Consider the following 26,888-nt stretch of genomic DNA (forward strand, 5'->3'; position numbering starts at 1 on the left):
ACAAACAAAATTAGTCAGGGGAATGGAGGCAGTAAGCTGAATAAATCAGGAACAAATGGGAGTACTTTCAGAAATAAAAGAAAAAATGTGAGAGGGAATATAAAAAGATGAAGTGTCTATATTCTGGACAGCAAGGTAAGAGTAGAAAGCAAAACGTATGGAAAAGAATGAAAGAGGTGAAAGGATAATAAGGGAAGGGCAAGAAACATATCCTAAAGAGAAGAAATATAAGCATGAAAAATGTATGTTTGAATGATTTATCTAATAATTTAATCATGATTACATTAAAATAATAATAATTTAGTAGGAATCTAGAATACATCTACCAGTGGTCTCATTCCTCTTTTTTTCTTCTAAAGTTGGTTCCAGTAACTTCCACAGGAGCAAAAGTAAGTTTGTCCTCAGCCAATTTCAAAATCCCACCTTGAGATTTTCAGTTCTATTGTTTTATTGTGCTAGTGCCATGTGCTGTCTTCTCTACGTTATATTTCAACCTGAGCAAGGACAGGCAAAGATGTACAAAGCATCACATGCAAGTGATCTGAGTGGTTGATTATTTTCCCAGTTACACTCCCTCTCCTTTACATTTACTTTCATGGTGTCACTAATGATTTCCCTTAATATTAAGTATTAGCAGAACCACAGTGAATCATAAGAATGCTGCCAAAAGCTTTTGAAAGAAACTTAAACAGAGAATTCAATCACTCATTCTTTGTACTTTCAATCTTGTTCATCCTGCATATCTTCTGCTTGAAATATGGTCACATACATCTGCATGGAAAGCCTTTAAGTCTTCATCATGTTCAACTTCAGTAATTTTCAGGTTTCCTTCAGCTTTTTTTTTTTTTCATAACTGGGGAGTCACAAAGCTATCTTTTTCATTTGCACTAATCTCAGCCCAACATCTCTTTCAATAGCTTTCACCTTTGTCTTTAATATCCTTTTCCTTCTCCATTCCAGCATTAATTAACTGTTTTATGAAGTTAGACCATGATGCATACTTCTTTTGTTGATATTTCAAAACACCATTAAGCCAGTTGATCTCTAGAACCACAGTCCTATGTTATCCATGCCTATTCGTGTTTTCAGGGCACATCTTCCTTTTCAAGGAATGTGTGCTACATCCCAATCTCTTTTCTCCCCATCAAACACAAGTAAACTTCTAATCTTCTGTTAAATACTGCTGTTAAAGGATTTGTTTGATGAAATGAATAACATGATTTCATTTTCTATGTATGAAAGTAAATCTTCCTCCTGCCTATTATGATTTTAATTTTCTGATTCTACTTGCATGTGCCACAAGCAGACGAAGGGATATGTAGCTGGACTATGGAAACTGTTCTTTCCTGCAGCACTGCGAATCTACATCAGCCTGAAGTGCCTGAATTCATACACTTAGCTACTTCCAGAAATTTTGCTACCTGCTTTTGATGGGAGCCTGTTTCGTGATTCACAGCAATCCTAACCACTCAGATGTGTCAGGAAGGCAGTCAGAGAAGCACCAAACAGCCAAAGCTTATTACTCAGTCTACACAGTGTTGCAAAACAGCAGTTTGACAGTAGTTCACAATTTTATCACTAGCTCCATAATGTTTGTCAGTCCTATTGTTTTTCCTGCAGAGTACTTGTTGACAATGAGCAGTGAAGCTGTGGACTCGTGTCATAAACAGAATTTCATATGTTGACATAGAAACCATTCTAGTCATCATTATTTTCTCTCTAGCAGTTCTTGAACTTGTAAACACTAATCATCCTTCTCTTTTTCTATTTCCAATTCACTGTCAGCGTCATTGAGTTATTATTTCCCCTTTTTTTCTGTAATCTAAGATAAAAATATCATCAACTAATCTATACCAGCAATAGTCCTTCAGTATACCACACTGGAGCTGAAATATTTCACACCAGCTCAAGTTTGTTTCCAGCTATTAGGAATATATATTCCTTAGTGTGAATGAGTGAATTTGGTCTGTACTTCCATGACACTCTAAGATACTTATGGTAGCTAGAGGGCCTAATTTTAACCTTCACCTTGATTTTGCACAAGTTAACTCCATTGCCCCTCAGTGATACTCGCATTGACTTACAGTAGTTCCTAGATTGCTACAGAAATCTTCATACTCTTCAATTTAATAGTTTACATATTTATTACAGGTCCAGATCACCCCTCCTTGTGAGGATCTTTGGCAAAAGAGGAACATGTAGCTCTCCATCAGCCCTATCACAAACCAATTCTTTCATTTCCCCATGGAAAACACTCATTGATTTCTATTTTGAAGGTTCAATTGAGTCATCTCTGACTATACCCATTTCTCTCCTTTTCACCAGTATGGTATCAACAACTCTTTTGCACCCTTCCTTTTCTACTAACTCTAATAAGGGAAATCACCAGAGGACCAGATGAAAAGTGCTATCTCTTCCTGTGCCATGGAGGAAGTTGCTTCAGAACTTTGCCTTTATTTCATGGTCTGCAAGGACTGCCTGGTCCTTTACCTTCACATGGTGAATGACTGAGACAGTAAGAGATGCCTCACACAGTCTTACTGTGTCTCTCCTGATCCCCACCTGTGGGCTGATTGGCCTGCCCTGTGCCCATACCCATGACACAGAAATCTGTACTCATCTCTGTTATTTCACAATAACTTCACCAATCTTGTGTTAACCTTAATTGCATCAGTGAGGACTGGTGAGATTTTACACTGTCAGACTTTTGTACTGGTGAGAAAGAGTACTTTCAAAAAGTGCTGCAAGTACTGTAAGACTGTGAAATTACATTACCTGGATTGGGCTGAAGATACTCTATTGTTTTTGCCATTATTTCCACAACTGCCCTGCTGGTAACATCCACTTTCTGAAGGAGAGAGTGTTAAACAAAAAGAAACATGAAAAGTTAGACAAAAGGAAGATATTTTTCTCTCTTTTTATTCTTATAAATTCTTTTAATTCTTCTTATAATTTATTTTTATGTCCCTGAGAACAGCCTGGTATGAGAATGATGATAATCCCTAAAAAACTACTAAAGCATGAGTACACCATTTCAGTTTCTAGCAGATCCATTCTCAAAGCCATTAGTACAGAGCATCTCAGGGTGTGTTAGAAATTTGATACAACTCACTGTACAGTGTTGATTCTTTACATCACCCTGGGAACCATCCACAATAGGGAAAAGTTTTTGATAGAACAGTCACTGACAACTTTTTGGGGAACTGGCCATCTTTGATCCCCTAATAACTGGCAAAATGAGAGGAAAGCAGAAGTCAGTCAACTATGGTTGGAGAGCAAGGTCTGGTAAAACTGTGATGGAGAAGACTAGGTATTCATTCAGTTTTCAGTTTCAAGAAACCTATCAGCATGGATGCACTGACCGTTTATTGTCCCTTGGCTGACTCCCGTAGTTAGGATTTTAAAATACTTAGAACCAAACAGCATTACTTTCTTCTACTTTCTTCTGTAATAAGAATTCTTGCTTTCTTACAAAGCACTCCCTATCTGCTTTCTAAAGTGAATGTAGCAAAGTATGCAACTACTCTCCCTCTCAGTATCAGGTCTCAGAGAAAAAATGCTGCTTTGGCAGATTGGGGAATCCCTGTAACCTGTTGTGTGGTCTGTATTTATAAGGACACATTGCATTTCTCTGCAGGGTAGCTTGTGTCCCACAGAGAGAACTCCTTCACCATAATGGCAAGTTCCTATTTTAAAAAAAGAACACCTAAGGTAGGTTGGTTGCACCACACTGTGACTGACGTCTTTCCTGTTTCCTGTTGCCACTGCCATCTGCCAGGTCTTGCTCTATGCTTTACACAAAGAAGCAGGACAAGTCTGCCAGACCTAGGTGAATAAGTAGCTGAACTGCCTGGTAGGGAACCCAGAAATGGCTAGAAGGCTGCAGAGGAGAGTGAGGGTGAGGGAACAGAAGGCTAGGAATGGGCAGAAGGATCATGTCCACTGCCTGCAGGAAAGCTGGCAATGGACAGAGGGCCAGGTGGGGAGTGTGGAGGCAACTGATGAATTTATTCTGTTCCCTTCTCAGGTCTCAGTGCTATCTCCTGGGCTGCCAACCCATGCCACCCACAAGCTTTATGTGGGACTCACCCCGACAATGTCCTCTTTTCCACTCTAAACTTTACACCAGTTTTCTGAATCTTCATTAACATCTTCCAGTGGGAGTGCCTATACTTGCAGCATATACAAAGGGAAGTTGAGTGGGAGGGGGGAAACCAACTCGGTACTTTCTCTGTAAGAAGTACAAAGGATATGCCCTTCTCCTTTATTTCCCATCCAAGGTTTTTTTCCTAGTCTCACTATATAAATGTACAGATAAACAGCCGCTCTCTTAATCAGTTTTATATCAGATACATACCCTATAAATCACCTAGCACTAGCTTGTGTTACAAGATTTGATAGTACCTTTCAAAGTTGAAGCCAGAAAAAAACCTGCCCCTACTAATTCTGTCCGCTGAAATATTATCACTGCCCCATACAGCTGTGGTTTTTTTTATTTTTGTTTCCCTCCACCGAAACACTCAGTGCTACCACTATCAGGCTCACCAAGCAGCCTCCTATGGGGAGTTAGGCCCACCTAACCTGAGGCATTTTGCCAGCGGAGGCTGCCTAACAGGATCTGAACCTGTGAATGAATATTCCAGTGCTGCTGTCAATACACTTCAGCAGACAGCTTTTGCTCCTCCTGACCTGTCACTCAAGGATCTGAGAATTGCTAGCACCCTTTGCCACTGAAACGACCATCTTGTAGATAGACTCAGTTTCCAGAGATCCCCTGCAGTGGTTTAACTGAAGCTAATTTGTAGCTGACATCAGCCTCAATCTCTGAATGTAATATGTGTGTTATAAAGAATGCCATACACTACACATGCCTTAGTTAGAAAAGAAGCAGAAATAGGAAATGGAAAGCTCCATTCTGCTGAATAAAAGTTAAGTCTTTCAAAAATTTTTTGAGTGATTTAGGGACAAAAACTTTGAAATTCCTGAAAGAAAAAATGCATGGTAATAATGAATATATGCATCTGTATTTAGACTTACCCTTTCCATTTCTTTGAAATCATCATCTAGTTTGGTTCCTTCTGCACCTCCTACTTTTTCACTCACTTTCTGCAATTAAAAAAAGTACAACAGATTCAGCAACAAATGAAAAATTTAGTTACAGCATTTTCTTAGAGAAATGTTGGGTTTTCTTCTGTTAAGTCACTACGACAGTAAGACTTATTATTCTTTCTGAAAAACTCATTTCAAACACACTTTTAAGTTAAACAATCAGAAATAATATATTACTACCTAAGCCTCAGAGACACAATTTTTGACCAAGAATAAAAACCACACCTAAGCACAGAGCACCTAGAAGCTTCCGAGGCCTAACTCAAGAGGCATCCATGCCTGAGAACTTTCCAATACAGACTCAACCCGCAAGCAGACCTTCACCAGCAAAAATCAAGAGTTTATAAATAGAGAGAGAGAGAGACAGACAGACAGACAGACAGACAGAGAAAGATTGATTTAAAAAAATCCTTACATTCACACACTCAAGCAGGAGCTGGAGGGTAACATGACTTATATATAAAATACCCAACTGACATATCTAGAGAGAATGAAAGGGATGTTTGGTGTTGTGTCTTTAGCAAATACTCTGGTTTTTTTATAAAATACTCAGTTTGAAAACTAATTGGAAAATTATCCTGTGCTACTGCTTCATTTCTCTAATCCAGTGGAACACAATGGACCATGTCTCCCTTTACAGTCAGTAATATTGACAGTAACAGCTTTGAACGATAACTGCTATGAGACACCATTTAAAATGGACTTCAGCAATTTCATTGTCAATCACAAAGTCTTTTAGTGGTGTAATTCCACAACTAAGTCAGGTGCATATGATCCAGTGACTGTACTAATCTTTTACTGGGATGGTATGCTTCGTAGGAAATTAATCATACATATGACTTTTTAACTACTGATTTCAGTGAAGTGACTCCAGTAATAAACAAGGAGAAACAAAAGAAATTTTTTTCCTCTTGGATTCAATGACTATGGTAACTCATTTCTATAGATTCTTTTTTAGTATAAAGAGGAAGAATACCCACAGTCAATCACTCACACGACATTAATAAAATCCAAACATTTGAATAATTTTAAATTCACTCCAGTTCACTACAACAAAGCTGGAAGTGCATCATAGCCAAGCACTTACTAATGCAGGCTGTAATTATTCTGTGCAATAGGAAATAGCTATCAGCTGTTTGTTTTCTGTCAGCATCCTGCAAATTAGTAGCCCAAATGGTGCGTTAGTGAAACATCAATACTGTGAATGCAGATGAGCTTGTGTGGTCTCTATTACTGCACTTGTGCCTTACCAGGACTAGTGAAGCCCCATGAGAAGTCAAACAAGGTACTGTTAGGAGCCATTCTGCATTGGACAAGGGACAGATTCAGTGCTCTAAAAGGTACTATTTATTTTCAGTTTCATGAATCAATCTTCTGCAAATGGACATCCTACTACAGATGACATGGCTAAATCTGCACAGCAGCATTCTACCACAAAAAACAACAGTAGGCTAATATGCTAGTAGTTAAATATTGAAAATAGATTTTTTTATAACTGTAGTTCAACTCTGAGGATACAAAGTACCCAAAGGTAGTTAATCTCCCAGCCCTCTTTGACTGTAGCTTTACATTTCATCACTTTGAGATATTTTCATAGTTAATGAGGATTTGCAAAAAGATAACTTTTTATTCCCAGAGATGCCTAAACGTCCCAATTCACATCTATAAACCATAACAATTGCTCATTCCCTTCATATTCATCATTACTCTAACTGAGGAACATACGACAATCTTAAAACTGCAGCCTTACAGTCTGCTGGAGTTGTCACTGCGAAGTCAAAAAGGCAGGTCAACCCTCTCTTCTAAACGTGCTTTCAGTTTTTGGTCACTTTGTCAATACTAGCTCACAATCACCACCACGAGTCACTCACCCAAGGTGACTAACAAAACTATGTGCTAAGCAGAAAATTAATTTGTAAAACTCTGTGTCAAGTACTGTTACAGACAACCAGGGTGAGTCAAAGGAGAGAGATGAGCTGTTAAAGTCTTCAGCTCTTCTGGAGCTGGAGAAGACTCTTCCTTCAGGATAGTTACACCACAGACTGCCAACGAACTATCTTCCCTTCCATTATGCAGACAAAAATCTGGTTTGGAAAAGCACTGACAGACCTCAGGAAAAGCACAGCTGAACAAAAATCCCACTTGAAAATTCAAATACTCTTTGGTTTTGATTTTTTTTCCCTAAAGGCCACAGACACTCATGCACAGATGAGAACTCAAATCAAGAATTCAAATTTAAGGGAAAAAAAAAAGTTAAACCCTTACAAGTTCTTGCCCTTTAGGACAGTAGGGGGTAATCTGCTCAAAGAGGATAGCAAACCTCCTTTGCAAGGCCATAATCTAAAGTGGTCAGGTGGGACCAGTGAGCCTGAGAAAGGCAGCCTAAGCACTTGCAACAGAGGCCACATCTATGTCATCATTATGTTGACTAAATTTAGAGATATTTTTCAGTCTTTTTATATTCATCCTCCAAATCAACTGTTAAAGCATTATACTAAGGCTACCACTCCATCAGTACCTAAGATTGTCAGATTTGATTATCACAGGTCATAAAGCTATGCCAGCTTACACGAGCTCAGGATCTGCTCTTGTGCTAACCATTTCAGAAGCAGTCAAGAACATCACCAGGCTAACAGCTACTGTTAACCAGGAACTGAAAATCTCCTTTGTCAAGTCATTTCAAGGTTTTAACATTCTAGTTCTTGCTTTACAACAGAATGAAAGGCCTTTTAAGGGAGGAGAGAATGTCATTTGTGTGAATCAAAAAATATACAGACTTTTCTACCCTAACAATGTCATGTTTTACTATTGGGATCTCCATATTTTATTTGACTGAAAACCAATGCTATGTTCCTTAAAGCAAATTTGAATTTTATAAAGACTCCATTTCCACTCAGGCAGAATATGAATTTAGCATCTGCTGATCAGAATGGTTTCAGTAGAACAACAAAATTGGCATGATTCCTACACTTAGGAAAAAAATAAACTTTTTTTTTCCTGGCAGTTAATATTAAAAAGTTTTTTGGTAAATGCTGACAGGAGCTGGAATATAAGCCATAGTGACAGGAATGGGGTTTGGTAGATGGATTTCATGTGAAACAACAAAACTTGTTAGGTCTTAGTTATGAAACCATTTGTTCAATTTTTCATATATTTGTGCAATTAAACTTTTTTTTTTTGGTGTACTGCTGTGTCATGGTGCAGCATGTCACGGAGGACAAAATATGCCTGTGCAATCACTGTGAATATCCTGAAAATTCCAGTTGTTTTTTATAGAATACATGACGATCACTTGTACAATATCTTATACACCAGTCCTCTAAAGATATGACTCTGATGCTGTCGTCTCTCACTACTCATAAGATGCCAATATAAATCAAACGTGCATTAGATATCTATTCCACGAGAATAATCTGCTTCAGTACTCTGATGCTGCATTGTACCAGAGCTCTGAATAATTCAGAGGTCAAACAACTGCTACCAGAAAACCTATGAGACTACCCAAACTTGAAAATGCAGTAAGATCAGCATTAAACTATGCTAGAAGTCACCTGAGTTTGCAGCTCAATTAATTTAATTAAATACTTGTTTGGCAGCATGTATAAATGGCAGCTTTGCTTCTATACAGAAGTGGAAAAACAGCTTTAAATAGATTACCACCACAATACATTGTCTTTCTCTATGACACAAATTGAATGTTGTTTGCAAAGCAGTCATACCACAGTAAGGCTGAAAAGTAATAGTCTCCTTATTGAATGCATTCATAGCTCCAAATACATTTTCACAGCATAACATTTCTTTCCCTAAAAAGAAGGCTGTTGACAGTATAGTCCTATCAAATCGTCACACAGTGGATGGGGTGGTAGAAAGAAAATATTTATTAATATGACAGCTATGGGAAACAGTAATGAATAAAGCTTACAAATTCACAATGCAGAAAAATAACAGTCCCTGTAGTTCATGCTCATTAAATGCAAGTCATGCAGATGATTTCTCATTCCTGAGTACTCAGCATCTCCTCCATAGGTTTCTATAATTCTTCCATGCCATTTTTACCTTTTTGACTTTTGCCTGTCACTGTCAGGAAGCACAGTGACAGAAATATCTTCAGGTTTGTTAAGGATTCTCAAACAGGCTCTAAAACGCTGTGATGCCTTGTGAGCTTTGCAAACACAAGAAAGACTTTCAAAACAAAGTAGTGAGAAATACACATTTTAATGGAAAGAAGTCTGTGTACACATGGTGAAGGTTTCACAGAATATGCTGAGTTGGAAAGGACCCACAAGGATCATCGAGTTAAACCCTTAGCCCTGCACAGGACCATCCACAAGAGTCACACCATGTGCCTGAGAGTATCATTCAAACTCTTCTTGAACTCTGTCAGGCTTGGTGTTATAACCACGTCCCTGGGGAGCCTGTTCCAGTGCCCAAACACCCTCTGGTTGAAGAACGTTCTTCTAGTATCCACCCTAAACCTCCCCTGAACCCATTCCCTCAGGTCCCATCACTGGTTACCACAGAGAAGAGATCAGTGCCTGCCCTTCCTCTTCACCTCACAAGGAAGTTGTGATTGCAACATCTCCCCTCAGTCTCCTCTTCTCCAGGCTGAACAGACCAAGTGACCTCAGCTGCTCCTCATACAGCTTCCCCTCAAGGCCCTTCACCATCTTTGTTGCCCTCCTTTGGACACTCTCTAATTGCTTAATATCTTTCTTATATTGCAGTGCCCCAAACTGCACGCAATATTCAAGGTGAGGCCACACCAGTGCAGAGCAGAGCGGGACAATCCCCTCCCTCGACCGGCTGGCGATGCTTTGCCTGATGCCCTCCAGGACACGGTTGGGCCTCCTGGCTGCCAGGGCACTGCTGACTCATATCGAACTTGCCATCAACCAGAACCCCCAGGTCCCTTTCCATGGCATTGCTTTCTAGCATCTCAGTCCCCAGTTGTAGGAGTGGCTGGATGGACAACACCAGCCACCTGGATGATAAAAGAAAAAGAAGAAAATACTAAAGCAAAAATACTGTGGTCCTGAGCGAGCCAGAGCTAAGATTACTCTGTGTGTGAAAAGAATCACGAGATCAAGCTAGAAAGCTGCTTGAAGCATGACTGTTCTCTGTGGCTGGAAGCAGTCACATGGGGGTGTGTGGTATGCGGGGAGATAAGGAAACATCTTGCTGGCTGGAGAGCTTGGACCCGGGGTCGGTTGAGAGTCTGTGTATAGAAATGGAGTAATACAGTTATAAGAGAGTTCTTCCTGGATAAAGTCTGTCTGAGGATTCATTAGCCGCAAACAGTGCAGAGTGAGGACCTTTTTTCTATACCCAGTCTGTATGAACATCTAGGATTTCCCCATCCCAGTGAATCCATCACTTTCTTTTGTTGAACTTCATCTGGTTGGTGATTGTCCAGGTCACTAATTTGTCGAGGTCTCTCTGCAGGGCCTCCCTGCCTTTGAGGGAGTCAACAGCTCCTCCTAGTTTTGTGTCATCTGCAAACTTGCTCAGTATCCCTTCCAGTCCTGTGTCCAAGTAATTTACAAAGATGTTGAAGAGCAGAGGGGCTATGTTGGAGCCTTGTGGAATCCCTCCACTGACAGGTCACCAGTGTGATGTCACTCCATTCACTATTACCCTCTGCACTTGATCCCTGAGCCAACTACTCAATCACCACGATGTGTTTCTTCAGCTGTGTACTGGACAGTTTGTCCAGAAGGATCCTGTGAGAGACAGTATCAAAAGCTTTACTGAAATCCCAAAAGATTACATCAACTGGCTTCTTTTGATCAACCTTGACGAGGTGGATTACCTTGTCATAAAAGGAAATCAGGATGGATATGCAGGACTTTTCTCTCATGAAGCCATGCTGGCTATGACCGATGTCTGCATTGTCTTTCAGCTATTTTTCAATACCTCCCAGAAAAACCTTCTCCAGAACTTTACCAGGCACTGAAGTGAGACTGACAGGCCTGTAGCTTCTGAGGTCCTCCTTTTTGTCCTTCTTGAAAATCGGGACAATGTTCACCAGCTTCCAAACAGCTGGGACCTCTCTGGATTCCCAAGACCACTCAAAAACCATTGAGAGAGGTTTTGCTATGATATCAGCCAGCTCTTTGAGGATTCTGGGATTAATCCCATCAGGCCCCATAGATTTGTAGGGACCCAGCTGGAGGTTTTTCAGAAGGAGAAAACATTTGAAAAGGAACATTTTTATTAAAAAAGTACAATCTCTAACCAAGACATTTTCTTTTCTGTCACGTCACACACTCGAGTAAGAGAAAGCTGTTACTTGCAGGTTAATTCTTCTGTTTGTCTGATCCTGCACAGTTTGGCATTTATGGTATCAGAATTTGTTACCACAGAAACCGCATGACATCTGCAATTTAAGTTTATGATCATGGCCCTGGTTCTCTGCAGATTATTAAACACACTTCTTGTGGCCAATCACATTGTCTGTAATAACAGTCAGCAACAGAGAAGATTTTCTGCTGATTCAGATAAACTAGAACACCTCAGAAGGAAAAAAAACCTCAAAAGCATATGTAAACTAGCTCTATTTTAGAGTTATCCTCCTTGTTCAATTGGCATCAAAATACAGAATAAAAGAAGGACTTTTCCAGATTAGTATGCAGATAGCTTATCTTCAGAAATATTAAGAGATTGTAGAGAATATCAGTGCTGGTTCACAGAACCTTATCCTGTACTGGAAAGGAAACTAATATCTAATTTCAGCTGAGGCAGAGTAGTATTGCTAAGGGTTTTCCAGAACAGCCATGTAGATGAGGGAAGTCCTAATTTACAAGCCAAATAAGCTAATAATAAGTTTTGGAAAGCCTCATTTATTGTGATAAATCTCACAAGTACCTAGAAGTGTGGGGTTAGCCTCACATGTACGCTCTACTCACTTGTTAGGGAAACTGAGCAAACCCCACACTTCCACTAAACATATTTCACAAGGAAAGCTTATCACACTCAGCCTTACATTTGGAATTATTTGATTTTTTCTATTTTTCTATAAATTTGTAAACAACTTGTGCAAATTAAATTTGTAAACAACTTGTGTCAGTAGGATACAGCATGAGAATACAGAAAGTCACTGCCAGCAGTAAAATGAAAATAGGATCCCAACTTTATATACATTTAAGATATAGTAATGCCCATTTACATTTCATTAGTAAATTCTCTGCTTCAGCTGTACAGCCAAACAAGAGCAAGTCACCATCATCTGGAGCTCAGCAGCAGAGGATCCTTCCCTTACAGAACTGAGGAGCACAGCAACTCCACTACTACCACAGGAGCTGTAATGGATCATGAAGACAGTATGAAAGACAAAAGTGAAAGAAAAGGGAGATCTAAGAATCTCCAGGGAATGTAATTTTTTATCTCCTGTTTGCACTGAGACTTTGATTATGCCATTGAACTTTTTATTTCTCCTTAGCAAAGCACAGGGGAAAATCCTTACCATTAATTTGCACCTGCTACTGCTTGCCATCAGCAGCATATCTAACCAAAATATTCATGATGTATTTTAGGTAAGTATCTGCCAGACATGCCTGAGATTATCTTTTCCTTTTCCCTTCTGTCACGCAGTAGATATATTTAATCAGGAAACAATAAACTCCCTCCCCTGATAGCACTGAAATAACTTCCTTCCTTCTAGAAATCTTTGTTTACTGGCCTGTTCCACCACAACACCACACTAGGCACAGGCTGGCTAGCTTTATTCATGCTTAAAAGTTCCCTTTACTCTGCTGTTTGATGCAGAATGTGAACAATAAAGTGCACTATTCAAAGATCAGGAAGTAAACTGAATTTTGGAAACTTAAGCAGGGAAGGCTATGACTGGACTCTAAAAGGCTTGCCTTCTTCTCTCACAAAGCATCTTCTAAATACCCTTTATACATATACAATAGCTTGGCCTTGCAAGTCCTCACAGCTGCTAATAGTAGGGTCCATAGCCCTGTTTATGAGCTCCAGTAACAGTCTGAAGGTAGGTCAGAAAGCCAGGGAAATTGGCTATAGATGTGACATACATAGGACACATCGTCCGTGCAAAAGACAAGCCATTGCTAAAGCCTGTCAAGTCATAAATGAAATTCTTTGTAAGATAGGATTTCCAGTAATGCCAGTGGAGCAAAAGCAAAACTTAATAAATCTCAGTGGAACTATTTCTCCCCAAGAAGGATACATAAAGATCAGGATGCCAACCTCCAGCATTGTCACATGGTAGGAAATACGCACTGTGAACCTGTCCCCTGTTCTTACTCTCCTTATTTAGAACCTATCTCTAAGCTTCATTTTATTTTTTTCATTTTCAGCTAAAGCTGTGTCCTAGTTAGGACAGCTGAGATCAGTTCATCATGGTGGGTGTAACCCAAAACTGTATTCTATAGCCTTCCATGTCATTTCCCAGAAACTAGACTATTGTTGTCAATAGACTATTCGCACCCTCTGCCCATAGAGCATGGTGGGTGTAACCCAAAACTGTATTCTATAGCATTCCATGTCATTTCCCAGAAACTAGACTATTGTTGTCAATAGACTATTCGCACCCTCTACCCATAGAGCCTGACTCCTCAGGCTATAAACTAGGTGTTAAGAGGCCTGTGAGATAGAAGGATGTTTCTGTCCTCACACCCTTTGTGAACTCCCCGCCCTGAGGGGAGTACCAAGCATTCCTGCCTGAACTGGAGGATATATAATCTTGGAGTTTTGGAACATTTTTTCAACCCACTCGTGGGATCCAGAGGACGGCTGCATCTCATCGCTCTCAACCAGACTTAGACCACCACTGGACTGCGATCACCAGTTCTGGCCAGACTGCAGCAGCTCTCCCACCAGCAGGTTCTTCCCCTCTCCCTTTACTTTGGACTCAAACAGGGCCCAAGGAACACCACTTTGTTCAGGCCCCAGGGTACTGGGTTACACATTTGGGTTTTTGTGGGTTGAGACCAATTGTTTGTTTGTATTATTGTACTTACTGTATTATTTTAATAAATTGTTATTCTGACTTATAATCTCTCCTTTGAGTTGGGTTCATTCCCCCTGCTGGTTAACTTTTAAACCAGCACATTTTGGCGCCCAAACGTCGGGCAGAGAGAGAGAAGTCAGAATCACAATTTCATTTGAAGCATTTGTCTATTTGAATATAGAAACTCCCTGATCACCATGTTGTTTGATGCACTCACATGGATGTTGTATTTGAGCCTGTTCATATTTCCACAGATGGCGTATTATTTGCCTGTTTTGATGCTCTCTTTAAGACCAGGGAGAGGGATCCAAATTGCTTTATTAGTATATTATGTTTATGTCATTCTAACATCAGAAGCAATGAGTTTCATTGTAAATGTGTATTCAGTCCTGTTTGCCTGTCCTGGTTTGGGTTGCTACCTCTGGGGCCTCATTAAAAATCGTACCCAGCTTTTTGGGGGAACAGGGGTGGATGGTTTCCAGCCTCCCACCTCCTTCTTCCCCTTCAGACCTGCTAAAACAGTTTTTGAAAATATTGAGTTCCCTTTTGATGTTAAGGACAGCATAATGTTATTGTTAGTGTTGCTCTGTCTGCTCTGTACTGTGTACACCATGTTTAGGGTCAGAAAAGTGCCTTTTAGGGAGGTTGGTTGGACACCTGCCCTGGGAGCAGATAATGCTGAGTGGCACGGGAAGTGGGAGGACATCAGCCAGTATTTGGAAAAGTTTTCTCCTCCAATGATCTGGAAATTCACCCCTGAACAACTGCAGGATCCTGTTAGCATGATAAGACTGGTGAAGGAAAAATGCTCTGGCAGCTCCAGAGATGGCCAGCTCACAGCAACCTGCTGGGCCCTGGCCACTGCCTACCGGGCACTGCTTGACATGATACAGCACTGTCAGGGCGAGGAGAGAAGGACCAAATCCGCAGACACCACGTCCACCCAAACCACAGCTGAGTCAGAGGGAGAAAGAAATGAACCAACCAGCACCGTGTCCACACAAACCATCGAGGAGCCAGAAGAACAAGCAAAACCAATAGCAGTCGCCCCTGTCCAGAAAAGGAAATCAAAGACTAAATCAGTTCGCATAGCAAATGATGACGAAGAGGCGGGACCTTCACATCCACCGGAGGAGACAGAGCCAGAAATAATCACTCGGTCCCTATCCCTGGGTGAGCTACGTGAGCTCCGGAGAGAGTTCACACGACAGGCGAACGAGTCCATTCTGACCTGGCTGCTCCGAATCTGGGATGCCGCAGCTAACGATACGATCCTAGATGGGAGTGAAGCCAGACAGCTGGGATCCCTGTCTCGAGATGTAGTCATTGATCAGGGGATTGGAAGGAGGCAGGAAACTCTCAGCCTCTGGCGGCGACTGTTGTCCAGTGTGAGGGAGAGATACCTTTGCAAGGAGGACCTCCACGTACAGCAAGGACAGTGGAACACGATGGAACAAGGTATCCGGTGCTTAAGGGAGTTAGCTGTACTGGAGATAATCTTTTCAGAGGATGAAAGATTCCCTAAGAGTCCAGATGGCGTACAGTGCACCTCCCAAATGTGGTTAAAGTTTGCACGACTCGGGCCAGAAATGTATTCCCGCTACTTAGCAACGCTGCAATGGAGGGAGGGAGAGGACAAGGTGGGAGCATTGGTTAGCAAACTCAGGATTTATGAAGACACTGTCACCGCCCCATTACGAGCCCACGTCTCATCTGTGGAAACCAAACTGGCTGAACACGTCCGAAGCCTAGAAGAGAAAATTGAAGAGGGACACCAGAAGCTAAGAGAAGAGATTAAGGAAGGGATTTTCCATATCTCGCCAGGACGAACAAGAGTCTCTGCTATCAGGAGCCAGCGTCCCCCAGCTAAGGAGAGAAGGTACACTCCACGTAGCGATCTATGGTTTTACCTCCGTGAGCATGGAGAAGATATGAGGAAGTGGGATGGGAAACCCACCTCTTCCTTAGCAGCCCGGGTACGTGAACTGAAAAGAGGAACAAATACCATAAAGAACTCTTCAAGGGTAAACGTTGCTCCAGTCTCTCGTGGGCAAGACTCCAGACGGTACAGGAATGATGATACGTCTGATCCTCTTGAAGGGACCTCCAGGTCATACCCACAAGAAGAGCACAATGAGTACCATGACCAGGACTAGGGGTGCCCTGCCTCTAGCCAGGTAGAGGAGAGGGACAATCGAGTCTATTGGACTGTGTGGATTCGGTGGCCTGGCACATCAGAGCCACAAAGATATAAGGCTTTAGTGGACACTGGCGCACAATGTACATTAATGCCATCAAGATACGTAGGGGCAGAATCCATCTCCATTTCTGGGGTGACAGGGGGATCCCAACAGCTGACTGTACTGGAAGCTGAAGTGAGCCTGACTGGGAAGGAATGGCACAGACACCCCATCGTGACTGGTCCAGAGGCCCCGTGTATCCTTGGCATAGATTACCTGAGGAGTGGGTATTTCAAAGACCCAAAAGGACTTCGTTGGGCTTTTGGCATAGCTGCTGTGGAGACGGAGGAAATTAGACAGTTGAACACCTTGCCTGGTCTCTCAGAGGACCCCTCTGCTGTGGGACTGCTGAAGGTTGAAGAACAATTGGTACCGATAGCCACAGCAACAGTGCACCGTCGGCAATACCGCACCGACCGAGACTCTGTGACCCCTATACATAAGATGATCCGCGAACTGGAGACCCAGGGGGTGGTCAGCAAGACTCGCTCACCCTTTAATAGCCCTATATGGCCAGTGCGTAAGTCCAGCGGAGAGTGGAGGCTGACGGTGGATTACCGTGGACTCAATGAAGTCACACCACCCCTGAGTGCTGCTGTGCCGGACATGCTGGAGCTCCAGTATGAGCTGGAGTCCAAGGAAGCCAAGTGGTATGCCACCATTGACATAGCCAATGCCTTTTTCTCCATTCCTTTGGCAGCGGAGTGCAGACCACAATTTGCTTTCACTTGGAGAGGTGTGCAGTACACCTGGAATCGACTGCCTCAGGGGTGGAAACACAGTCCCAGCATTTGCCATGGACTGATCCAGACTGCACTGGAAAAGGGTGAGGCTCCAGAGCACCTACAGTACATTGATGACATCATTGTATGGGGGAACACAGCGGGCGAAGTCTTCGAGAAAGGAGAGAAGATAATCCAGATTCTCCTAAGAGCCGGTTTTGCCATTAAACGGAGTAAGGTCAAGGGACCTGCTCAGGAAATTCAGTTCCTAGGAGTGAAGTGGCAAGATGGACGCCGCCTAATTCCAATGGAGGTGATTAACAAAATAGCAGCCATGTCCCCACCAACCAGCAAGAAGGAAACACAGGCTTTCCTAGGCGCTGTGGGCTTTTGGAGGATGCATATCCCCGAGTATAGTCAGATTGTAAGCCCTCTCTACCTTGTGACATGGAAGAAAAATGATTTCCAGTGGGGCCCCGAACAACAACAAGCCTTTGAACAAATTAAACAGGAGATTGCCCATGTGGTAGCCCTTGGGCCAGTAAGGACAGGACAGGACGTGAAGAACGTGCTCTACACCGCAGCCGGGGAGAATGGCCCTTCTTGGAGCCTCTGGCAGAAAGTGCCTGGGGAGACCCGAGGACGACCGCTGGGATTCTGGAGTCGGGGATACAAAGGATCTGAAGCCAGCTATACACCAACTGAGAAAGAGATCCTGGCTGCCTATGAAGGAGTTCGAGCTGCCTCAGAAGTAATCGGCACCGAAGCGCAGCTCCTCCTGGCACCCCGACTACCAGTGCTGGGCTGGATGTTCAAGGGAAGAGTTCCTTCCACACATCATGCCACCGATGCCACGTGGAGTAAGTGGATCGCTCTGATCACGCAGCGAACCCGGATAGGGAATCCTAATCGCCCTGGGATTCTGGAAATTATCACCAATTGGCCCGAAGGTGAGAGTTTCGGACTATCCTCTGAAGAAGAGGAGGAGAAGGTGACACGTGCTGAGGAGGCCCCACCATATGACAAGCTACCAGCAGATGAAAGGCGATATGTGCTCTTCACGGATGGCTCCTGCCGCATTGTAGGGACAAACCGAAAATGGAAGGCAGCTGTATGGAGTCCCACACGGCGAGTTGCAGAAGCGACCGAAGGACAAGGTGGGTCAAGTCAGTTTGCAGAGCTTAAAGCCGTTCAGTTGGCTTTGGATATAGCTGAACGAGAAAAGTGGCCAAGACTCTATCTCTACACTGACTCATGGATGGTGGCCAATGCTCTGTGGGGATGGCTGGAGCGATGGAAAAAGGCCAACTGGCAGCGCCAAGGGAAACCCATCTGGGCGGCGGAGATGTGGCAGGACATCGCTGGCCGGGTAGAGAAGCTGAGTGTGAAGGTCCGTCACGTAGACGATCATGTAGGCAAGAAACGGGCTAATGAGGAGCATCGTAACAACGAGCAGGCGGACCGAGCTGCCAGGATTAAAGTCTCTCAGGTAGATCTGGATTGGCAGCACAAAGGAGAATTATTTCTGGCTCGATGGGCCCATGACGCCTCCGGTCACCAGGGGAGAGATGCAACATACAGATGGGCTCGTGACCGAGGGGTGGACTTAACCAAGGACATTGTCTCACAGGTCATCCATGACTGTGAGACATGTGCTGCCATCAAGCAGGCCAAGCGGGTGAAGCCTCTATGGTATGGTGGACGGTGGTCAAAGTACAGGTATGGGGAAGCCTGGCAAGTTGACTACATCACACTCCCCAAAACCCGCCAAGGCAAGCACTACGTACTGACCATGGTAGAAGGAAGCACTGGATGGTTGGAGACATACCCCGTGCCTCATGCCACTGCCCGGAATACCATCCTGGGCCTTGAAAAACAAGTCCTGTGGCGACACGGCACCCCGGAGAGAATTGAGTCTGATAATGGGACCCATTTCAAGAATGGCCTTGTAGACACCTGGGCCAAAGAGCACAGCATTGAGTGGGTGTATCATATCCCCTACCATGCACCAGCTGCTGGAAAAGTTGAGCGGTGCAACGGACTGCTGAAAACCACTCTGAAGGCACTGTGTGGGGAGACTCTCAAACACTGGGAGCTGCATTTAGCAAAGGCCACCTGGTTGGTCAACACCCGAGGTTCCATCAATCGAGCTGGCCCTGCCCAATCAGAACTTTTGCATACTGTAGATGGAGATAAAGTCCCCGTGGTACATATGAGAGGAATGTTAGGGAAGACTGTTTGGATTAGTCCCACCTCAAGCAAAGGCAAACCCATCCGAGGGATTGTTTTTGCTCAGGGACCTGGTTCCACGTGGTGGGTAATGCAAAAAGATGGGGAGACACGTTGTGTACCACAAGGGGACCTAATTTTGAGTGAGAATGGTCTGTAATGTTTCATTGTATATATATAGATAGATAGATAGATAGATAGATGTATATAGTTTTAAAGGGATATAGTTTTTAAAGAGGGTTAATTTGGGCATGACATGGATGGCATAGAATAAGGGGTGGATAATGTCCTAGTTAGGACAGCTGAGATCAGTTCATCATGGTGGGTGTAACCCAAAACTGTATTCTATAGCCTTCCATGTCATTTCCCAGAAACTAGACTATTGTTGTCAATAGACTATTCGCACCCTCTGCCCATAGAGCATGGTGGGTGTAACCCAAAACTGTATTCTATAGCATTCCATGTCATTTCCCAGAAACTAGACTATTGTTGTCAATAGACTATTCGCACCCTCTACCCATAGAGCCTGACTCCTCAGGCTATAAACTAGGTGTTAAGAGGCCTGTGAGATAGAAGGATGTTTCTGTCCTCACACCCTTTGTGAACTCCCCGCCCTGAGGGGAGTACCAAGCATTCCTGCCTGAACTGGAGGATATATAATCTTGGAGTTTTGGAACATTTTTTCAACCCACTCGTGGGATCCAGAGGACGGCTGCATCTCATCGCTCTCAACCAGACTTAGACCACCACTGGACTGCGATCACCAGTTCTGGCCAGACTGCAGCAGCTCTCCCACCAGCAGGTTCTTCCCCTCTCCCTTTACTTTGGACTCAAACAGGGCCCAAGGAACACCACTTTGTTCAGGCCCCAGGGTACTGGGTTACACATTTGGGTTTTTGTGGGTTGAGACCAATTGTTTGTTTGTATTATTGTACTTACTGTATTATTTTAATAAATTGTTATTCTGACTTATAATCTCTCCTTTGAGTTGGGTTCATTCCCCCTGCTGGTTAACTTTTAAACCAGCACATTTTGGCGCCCAAACGTCGGGCAGAGAGAGAGAAGTCAGAATCACAATTTCATTTGAAGCATTTGTCTATTTGAATATAGAAACTCCCTGATCACCATGTTGTTTGATGCACTCACATGGATGTTGTATTTGAGCCTGTTCATATTTCCACAGATGGCGTATTATTTGCCTGTTTTGATGCTCTCTTTAAGACCAGGGAGAGGGATCCAAATTGCTTTATTAGTATATTATGTTTATGTCATTCTAACATCAGAAGCAATGAGTTTCATTGTAAATGTGTATTCAGTCCTGTTTGCCTGTCCTGGTTTGGGTTGCTACCTCTGGGGCCTCATTAAAAATCGTACCCAGCTTTTTGGGGGAACAGGGGTGGATGGTTTCCAGCCTCCCACCTCCTTCTTCCCCTTCAGACCTGCTAAAACAGTTTTTGAAAATATTGAGTTCCCTTTTGATGTTAAGGACAGCATAATGTTATTGTTAGTGTTGCTCTGTCTGCTCTGTACTGTGTACACCATGTTTAGGGTCAGAAAAGTGCCTTTTAGGGAGGTTGGTTGGACACCTGCCCTGGGAGCAGATAATGCTGAGTGGCACGGGAAGTGGGAGGACATCAGCCAGTATTTGGAAAAGTTTTCTCCTCCAATGATCTGGAAATTCACCCCTGAACAACTGCAGGATCCTGTTAGCATGATAAGACTGGTGAAGGAAAAATGCTCTGGCAGCTCCAGAGATGGCCAGCTCACAGCAACCTGCTGGGCCCTGGCCACTGCCTACCGGGCACTGCTTGACATGATACAGCACTGTCAGGGCGAGGAGAGAAGGACCAAATCCGCAGACACCACGTCCACCCAAACCACAGCTGAGTCAGAGGGAGAAAGAAATGAACCAACCAGCACCGTGTCCACACAAACCATCGAGGAGCCAGAAGAACAAGCAAAACCAATAGCAGTCGCCCCTGTCCAGAAAAGGAAATCAAAGACTAAATCAGTTCGCATAGCAAATGATGACGAAGAGGCGGGACCTTCACATCCACCGGAGGAGACAGAGCCAGAAATAATCACTCGGTCCCTATCCCTGGGTGAGCTACGTGAGCTCCGGAGAGAGTTCACACGACAGGCGAACGAGTCCATTCTGACCTGGCTGCTCCGAATCTGGGATGCCGCAGCTAACGATACGATCCTAGATGGGAGTGAAGCCAGACAGCTGGGATCCCTGTCTCGAGATGTAGTCATTGATCAGGGGATTGGAAGGAGGCAGGAAACTCTCAGCCTCTGGCGGCGACTGTTGTCCAGTGTGAGGGAGAGATACCTTTGCAAGGAGGACCTCCACGTACAGCAAGGACAGTGGAACACGATGGAACAAGGTATCCGGTGCTTAAGGGAGTTAGCTGTACTGGAGATAATCTTTTCAGAGGATGAAAGATTCCCTAAGAGTCCAGATGGCGTACAGTGCACCTCCCAAATGTGGTTAAAGTTTGCACGACTCGGGCCAGAAATGTATTCCCGCTACTTAGCAACGCTGCAATGGAGGGAGGGAGAGGACAAGGTGGGAGCATTGGTTAGCAAACTCAGGATTTATGAAGACACTGTCACCGCCCCATTACGAGCCCACGTCTCATCTGTGGAAACCAAACTGGCTGAACACGTCCGAAGCCTAGAAGAGAAAATTGAAGAGGGACACCAGAAGCTAAGAGAAGAGATTAAGGAAGGGATTTTCCATATCTCGCCAGGACGAACAAGAGTCTCTGCTATCAGGAGCCAGCGTCCCCCAGCTAAGGAGAGAAGGTACACTCCACGTAGCGATCTATGGTTTTACCTCCGTGAGCATGGAGAAGATATGAGGAAGTGGGATGGGAAACCCACCTCTTCCTTAGCAGCCCGGGTACGTGAACTGAAAAGAGGAACAAATACCATAAAGAACTCTTCAAGGGTAAACGTTGCTCCAGTCTCTCGTGGGCAAGACTCCAGACGGTACAGGAATGATGATACGTCTGATCCTCTTGAAGGGACCTCCAGGTCATACCCACAAGAAGAGCACAATGAGTACCATGACCAGGACTAGGGGTGCCCTGCCTCTAGCCAGGTAGAGGAGAGGGACAATCGAGTCTATTGGACTGTGTGGATTCGGTGGCCTGGCACATCAGAGCCACAAAGATATAAGGCTTTAGTGGACACTGGCGCACAATGTACATTAATGCCATCAAGATACGTAGGGGCAGAATCCATCTCCATTTCTGGGGTGACAGGGGGATCCCAACAGCTGACTGTACTGGAAGCTGAAGTGAGCCTGACTGGGAAGGAATGGCACAGACACCCCATCGTGACTGGTCCAGAGGCCCCGTGTATCCTTGGCATAGATTACCTGAGGAGTGGGTATTTCAAAGACCCAAAAGGACTTCGTTGGGCTTTTGGCATAGCTGCTGTGGAGACGGAGGAAATTAGACAGTTGAACACCTTGCCTGGTCTCTCAGAGGACCCCTCTGCTGTGGGACTGCTGAAGGTTGAAGAACAATTGGTACCGATAGCCACAGCAACAGTGCACCGTCGGCAATACCGCACCGACCGAGACTCTGTGACCCCTATACATAAGATGATCCGCGAACTGGAGACCCAGGGGGTGGTCAGCAAGACTCGCTCACCCTTTAATAGCCCTATATGGCCAGTGCGTAAGTCCAGCGGAGAGTGGAGGCTGACGGTGGATTACCGTGGACTCAATGAAGTCACACCACCCCTGAGTGCTGCTGTGCCGGACATGCTGGAGCTCCAGTATGAGCTGGAGTCCAAGGAAGCCAAGTGGTATGCCACCATTGACATAGCCAATGCCTTTTTCTCCATTCCTTTGGCAGCGGAGTGCAGACCACAATTTGCTTTCACTTGGAGAGGTGTGCAGTACACCTGGAATCGACTGCCTCAGGGGTGGAAACACAGTCCCAGCATTTGCCATGGACTGATCCAGACTGCACTGGAAAAGGGTGAGGCTCCAGAGCACCTACAGTACATTGATGACATCATTGTATGGGGGAACACAGCGGGCGAAGTCTTCGAGAAAGGAGAGAAGATAATCCAGATTCTCCTAAGAGCCGGTTTTGCCATTAAACGGAGTAAGGTCAAGGGACCTGCTCAGGAAATTCAGTTCCTAGGAGTGAAGTGGCAAGATGGACGCCGCCTAATTCCAATGGAGGTGATTAACAAAATAGCAGCCATGTCCCCACCAACCAGCAAGAAGGAAACACAGGCTTTCCTAGGCGCTGTGGGCTTTTGGAGGATGCATATCCCCGAGTATAGTCAGATTGTAAGCCCTCTCTACCTTGTGACATGGAAGAAAAATGATTTCCAGTGGGGCCCCGAACAACAACAAGCCTTTGAACAAATTAAACAGGAGATTGCCCATGTGGTAGCCCTTGGGCCAGTAAGGACAGGACAGGACGTGAAGAACGTGCTCTACACCGCAGCCGGGGAGAATGGCCCTTCTTGGAGCCTCTGGCAGAAAGTGCCTGGGGAGACCCGAGGACGACCGCTGGGATTCTGGAGTCGGGGATACAAAGGATCTGAAGCCAGCTATACACCAACTGAGAAAGAGATCCTGGCTGCCTATGAAGGAGTTCGAGCTGCCTCAGAAGTAATCGGCACCGAAGCGCAGCTCCTCCTGGCACCCCGACTACCAGTGCTGGGCTGGATGTTCAAGGGAAGAGTTCCTTCCACACATCATGCCACCGATGCCACGTGGAGTAAGTGGATCGCTCTGATCACGCAGCGAACCCGGATAGGGAATCCTAATCGCCCTGGGATTCTGGAAATTATCACCAATTGGCCCGAAGGTGAGAGTTTCGGACTATCCTCTGAAGAAGAGGAGGAGAAGGTGACACGTGCTGAGGAGGCCCCACCATATGACAAGCTACCAGCAGATGAAAGGCGATATGTGCTCTTCACGGATGGCTCCTGCCGCATTGTAGGGACAAACCGAAAATGGAAGGCAGCTGTATGGAGTCCCACACGGCGAGTTGCAGAAGCGACCGAAGGACAAGGTGGGTCAAGTCAGTTTGCAGAGCTTAAAGCCGTTCAGTTGGCTTTGGATATAGCTGAACGAGAAAAGTGGCCAAGACTCTATCTCTACACTGACTCATGGATGGTGGCCAATGCTCTGTGGGGATGGCTGGAGCGATGGAAAAAGGCCAACTGGCAGCGCCAAGGGAAACCCATCTGGGCGGCGGAGATGTGGCAGGACATCGCTGGCCGGGTAGAGAAGCTGAGTGTGAAGGTCCGTCACGTAGACGATCATGTAGGCAAGAAACGGGCTAATGAGGAGCATCGTAACAACGAGCAGGCGGACCGAGCTGCCAGGATTAAAGTCTCTCAGGTAGATCTGGATTGGCAGCACAAAGGAGAATTATTTCTGGCTCGATGGGCCCATGACGCCTCCGGTCACCAGGGGAGAGATGCAACATACAGATGGGCTCGTGACCGAGGGGTGGACTTAACCAAGGACATTGTCTCACAGGTCATCCATGACTGTGAGACATGTGCTGCCATCAAGCAGGCCAAGCGGGTGAAGCCTCTATGGTATGGTGGACGGTGGTCAAAGTACAGGTATGGGGAAGCCTGGCAAGTTGACTACATCACACTCCCCAAAACCCGCCAAGGCAAGCACTACGTACTGACCATGGTAGAAGGAAGCACTGGATGGTTGGAGACATACCCCGTGCCTCATGCCACTGCCCGGAATACCATCCTGGGCCTTGAAAAACAAGTCCTGTGGCGACACGGCACCCCGGAGAGAATTGAGTCTGATAATGGGACCCATTTCAAGAATGGCCTTGTAGACACCTGGGCCAAAGAGCACAGCATTGAGTGGGTGTATCATATCCCCTACCATGCACCAGCTGCTGGAAAAGTTGAGCGGTGCAACGGACTGCTGAAAACCACTCTGAAGGCACTGTGTGGGGAGACTCTCAAACACTGGGAGCTGCATTTAGCAAAGGCCACCTGGTTGGTCAACACCCGAGGTTCCATCAATCGAGCTGGCCCTGCCCAATCAGAACTTTTGCATACTGTAGATGGAGATAAAGTCCCCGTGGTACATATGAGAGGAATGTTAGGGAAGACTGTTTGGATTAGTCCCACCTCAAGCAAAGGCAAACCCATCCGAGGGATTGTTTTTGCTCAGGGACCTGGTTCCACGTGGTGGGTAATGCAAAAAGATGGGGAGACACGTTGTGTACCACAAGGGGACCTAATTTTGAGTGAGAATGGTCTGTAATGTTTCATTGTATATATATAGATAGATAGATAGATAGATAGATGTATATAGTTTTAAAGGGATATAGTTTTTAAAGAGGGTTAATTTGGGCATGACATGGATGGCATAGAATAAGGGGTGGATAATGTCCTAGTTAGGACAGCTGAGATCAGTTCATCATGGTGGGTGTAACCCAAAACTGTATTCTATAGCCTTCCATGTCATTTCCCAGAAACTAGACTATTGTTGTCAATAGACTATTCGCACCCTCTGCCCATAGAGCATGGTGGGTGTAACCCAAAACTGTATTCTATAGCATTCCATGTCATTTCCCAGAAACTAGACTATTGTTGTCAATAGACTATTCGCACCCTCTACCCATAGAGCCTGACTCCTCAGGCTATAAACTAGGTGTTAAGAGGCCTGTGAGATAGAAGGATGTTTCTGTCCTCACACCCTTTGTGAACTCCCCGCCCTGAGGGGAGTACCAAGCATTCCTGCCTGAACTGGAGGATATATAATCTTGGAGTTTTGGAACATTTTTTCAACCCACTCGTGGGATCCAGAGGACGGCTGCATCTCATCGCTCTCAACCAGACTTAGACCACCACTGGACTGCGATCACCAGTTCTGGCCAGACTGCAGCAGCTCTCCCACCAGCAGGTTCTTCCCCTCTCCCTTTACTTTGGACTCAAACAGGGCCCAAGGAACACCACTTTGTTCAGGCCCCAGGGTACTGGGTTACACATTTGGGTTTTTGTGGGTTGAGACCAATTGTTTGTTTGTATTATTGTACTTACTGTATTATTTTAATAAATTGTTATTCTGACTTATAATCTCTCCTTTGAGTTGGGTTCATTCCCCCTGCTGGTTAACTTTTAAACCAGCACAAGCTGTCAAAGGGGAGGAAAGAGGGTAGCTGGAACAATTCTTTCTTTGACCAATCTGATCTAGCCTTTTTCTTTCTGGCTATTAGCAATGACCATACTGCAGAATTCCTGCAACTCCAGCAATACAGGGGGAGTCATTCACATTCAGCTCTAGCGCACAATATGAAAGTATGCCACAAGCTTCTGCACTGTCAGAAGTTACTGCAGAGTCTCTGCTGCAATACCACTGCATTACACTGGAAGCTGTCCTCTGGCAAGTGAAAAAAAGCAGGGTGAGGGCAGTGAAAACACTGCTGAGGAAGTGCTGGTGTAGTACTGCCCTATACTGTATCTCTGTATAGAGAGTCCCTGCCTAGAGGTGCCCACCATGACAGATGAGGTAGGTACTACCCTACAGCTGAGAAAAATTTAAAGCAATGTTATGCATTCCAATGACAGAAGTGTGCTGATAGCTGAGACACTGCAATG

At 44.6% G+C, this 26,888-nt stretch overlaps 2 protein-coding genes across 4 annotated transcripts in view; one reads left to right on the top strand and one right to left on the bottom strand.

Annotated features, from left to right (window-relative positions):
• Positions 1 to 26,888, bottom strand: part of SH3GL2 (SH3 domain containing GRB2 like 2, endophilin A1) — a 101,375-nt gene that overhangs the window by 14,260 nt on the left and 60,227 nt on the right. The window contains exons 2-3 of the mRNA XM_051801493.1: positions 5,038 to 5,106; positions 2,776 to 2,848 (exon numbers count right to left, since the gene is read on the bottom strand). Coding sequence (XP_051657453.1) covers positions 2,776 to 2,848; positions 5,038 to 5,106 — 142 coding nt within the window. The remainder of the gene's footprint in view (positions 1 to 2,775; positions 2,849 to 5,037; positions 5,107 to 26,888) is intronic.
• LOC127477273 (uncharacterized) overlaps positions 15,165 to 26,888 on the top strand; it is a 702,414-nt gene continuing 690,690 nt past the window's right edge. The window contains exons 1-2 of one of the 3 annotated variants that reach the window (XM_051801375.1): positions 15,165 to 17,568; positions 23,674 to 25,970. In XM_051801375.1, the coding sequence (XP_051657335.1) occupies positions 16,369 to 17,568; positions 23,674 to 25,551 (3,078 nt within the window). In that variant the 5' untranslated portion in view covers positions 15,165 to 16,368 and the 3' untranslated portion in view covers positions 25,552 to 25,970. Of the gene's footprint in view, positions 19,851 to 23,673; positions 26,426 to 26,888 lie in introns of all 3 variants that reach the window. The other 2 variants (XM_051801373.1, XM_051801376.1) reach the window with 2 other exon arrangements.

Source organism: Manacus candei, unplaced genomic scaffold (genome assembly GCF_025592945.1).
Source record: "Manacus candei isolate 608988 ecotype Guabito, Panama unplaced genomic scaffold, ASM2559294v1 h1tg000051l, whole genome shotgun sequence".
In the NCBI taxonomy this organism is placed as follows: Eukaryota; Metazoa; Chordata; class Aves; order Passeriformes; family Pipridae; genus Manacus; species Manacus candei.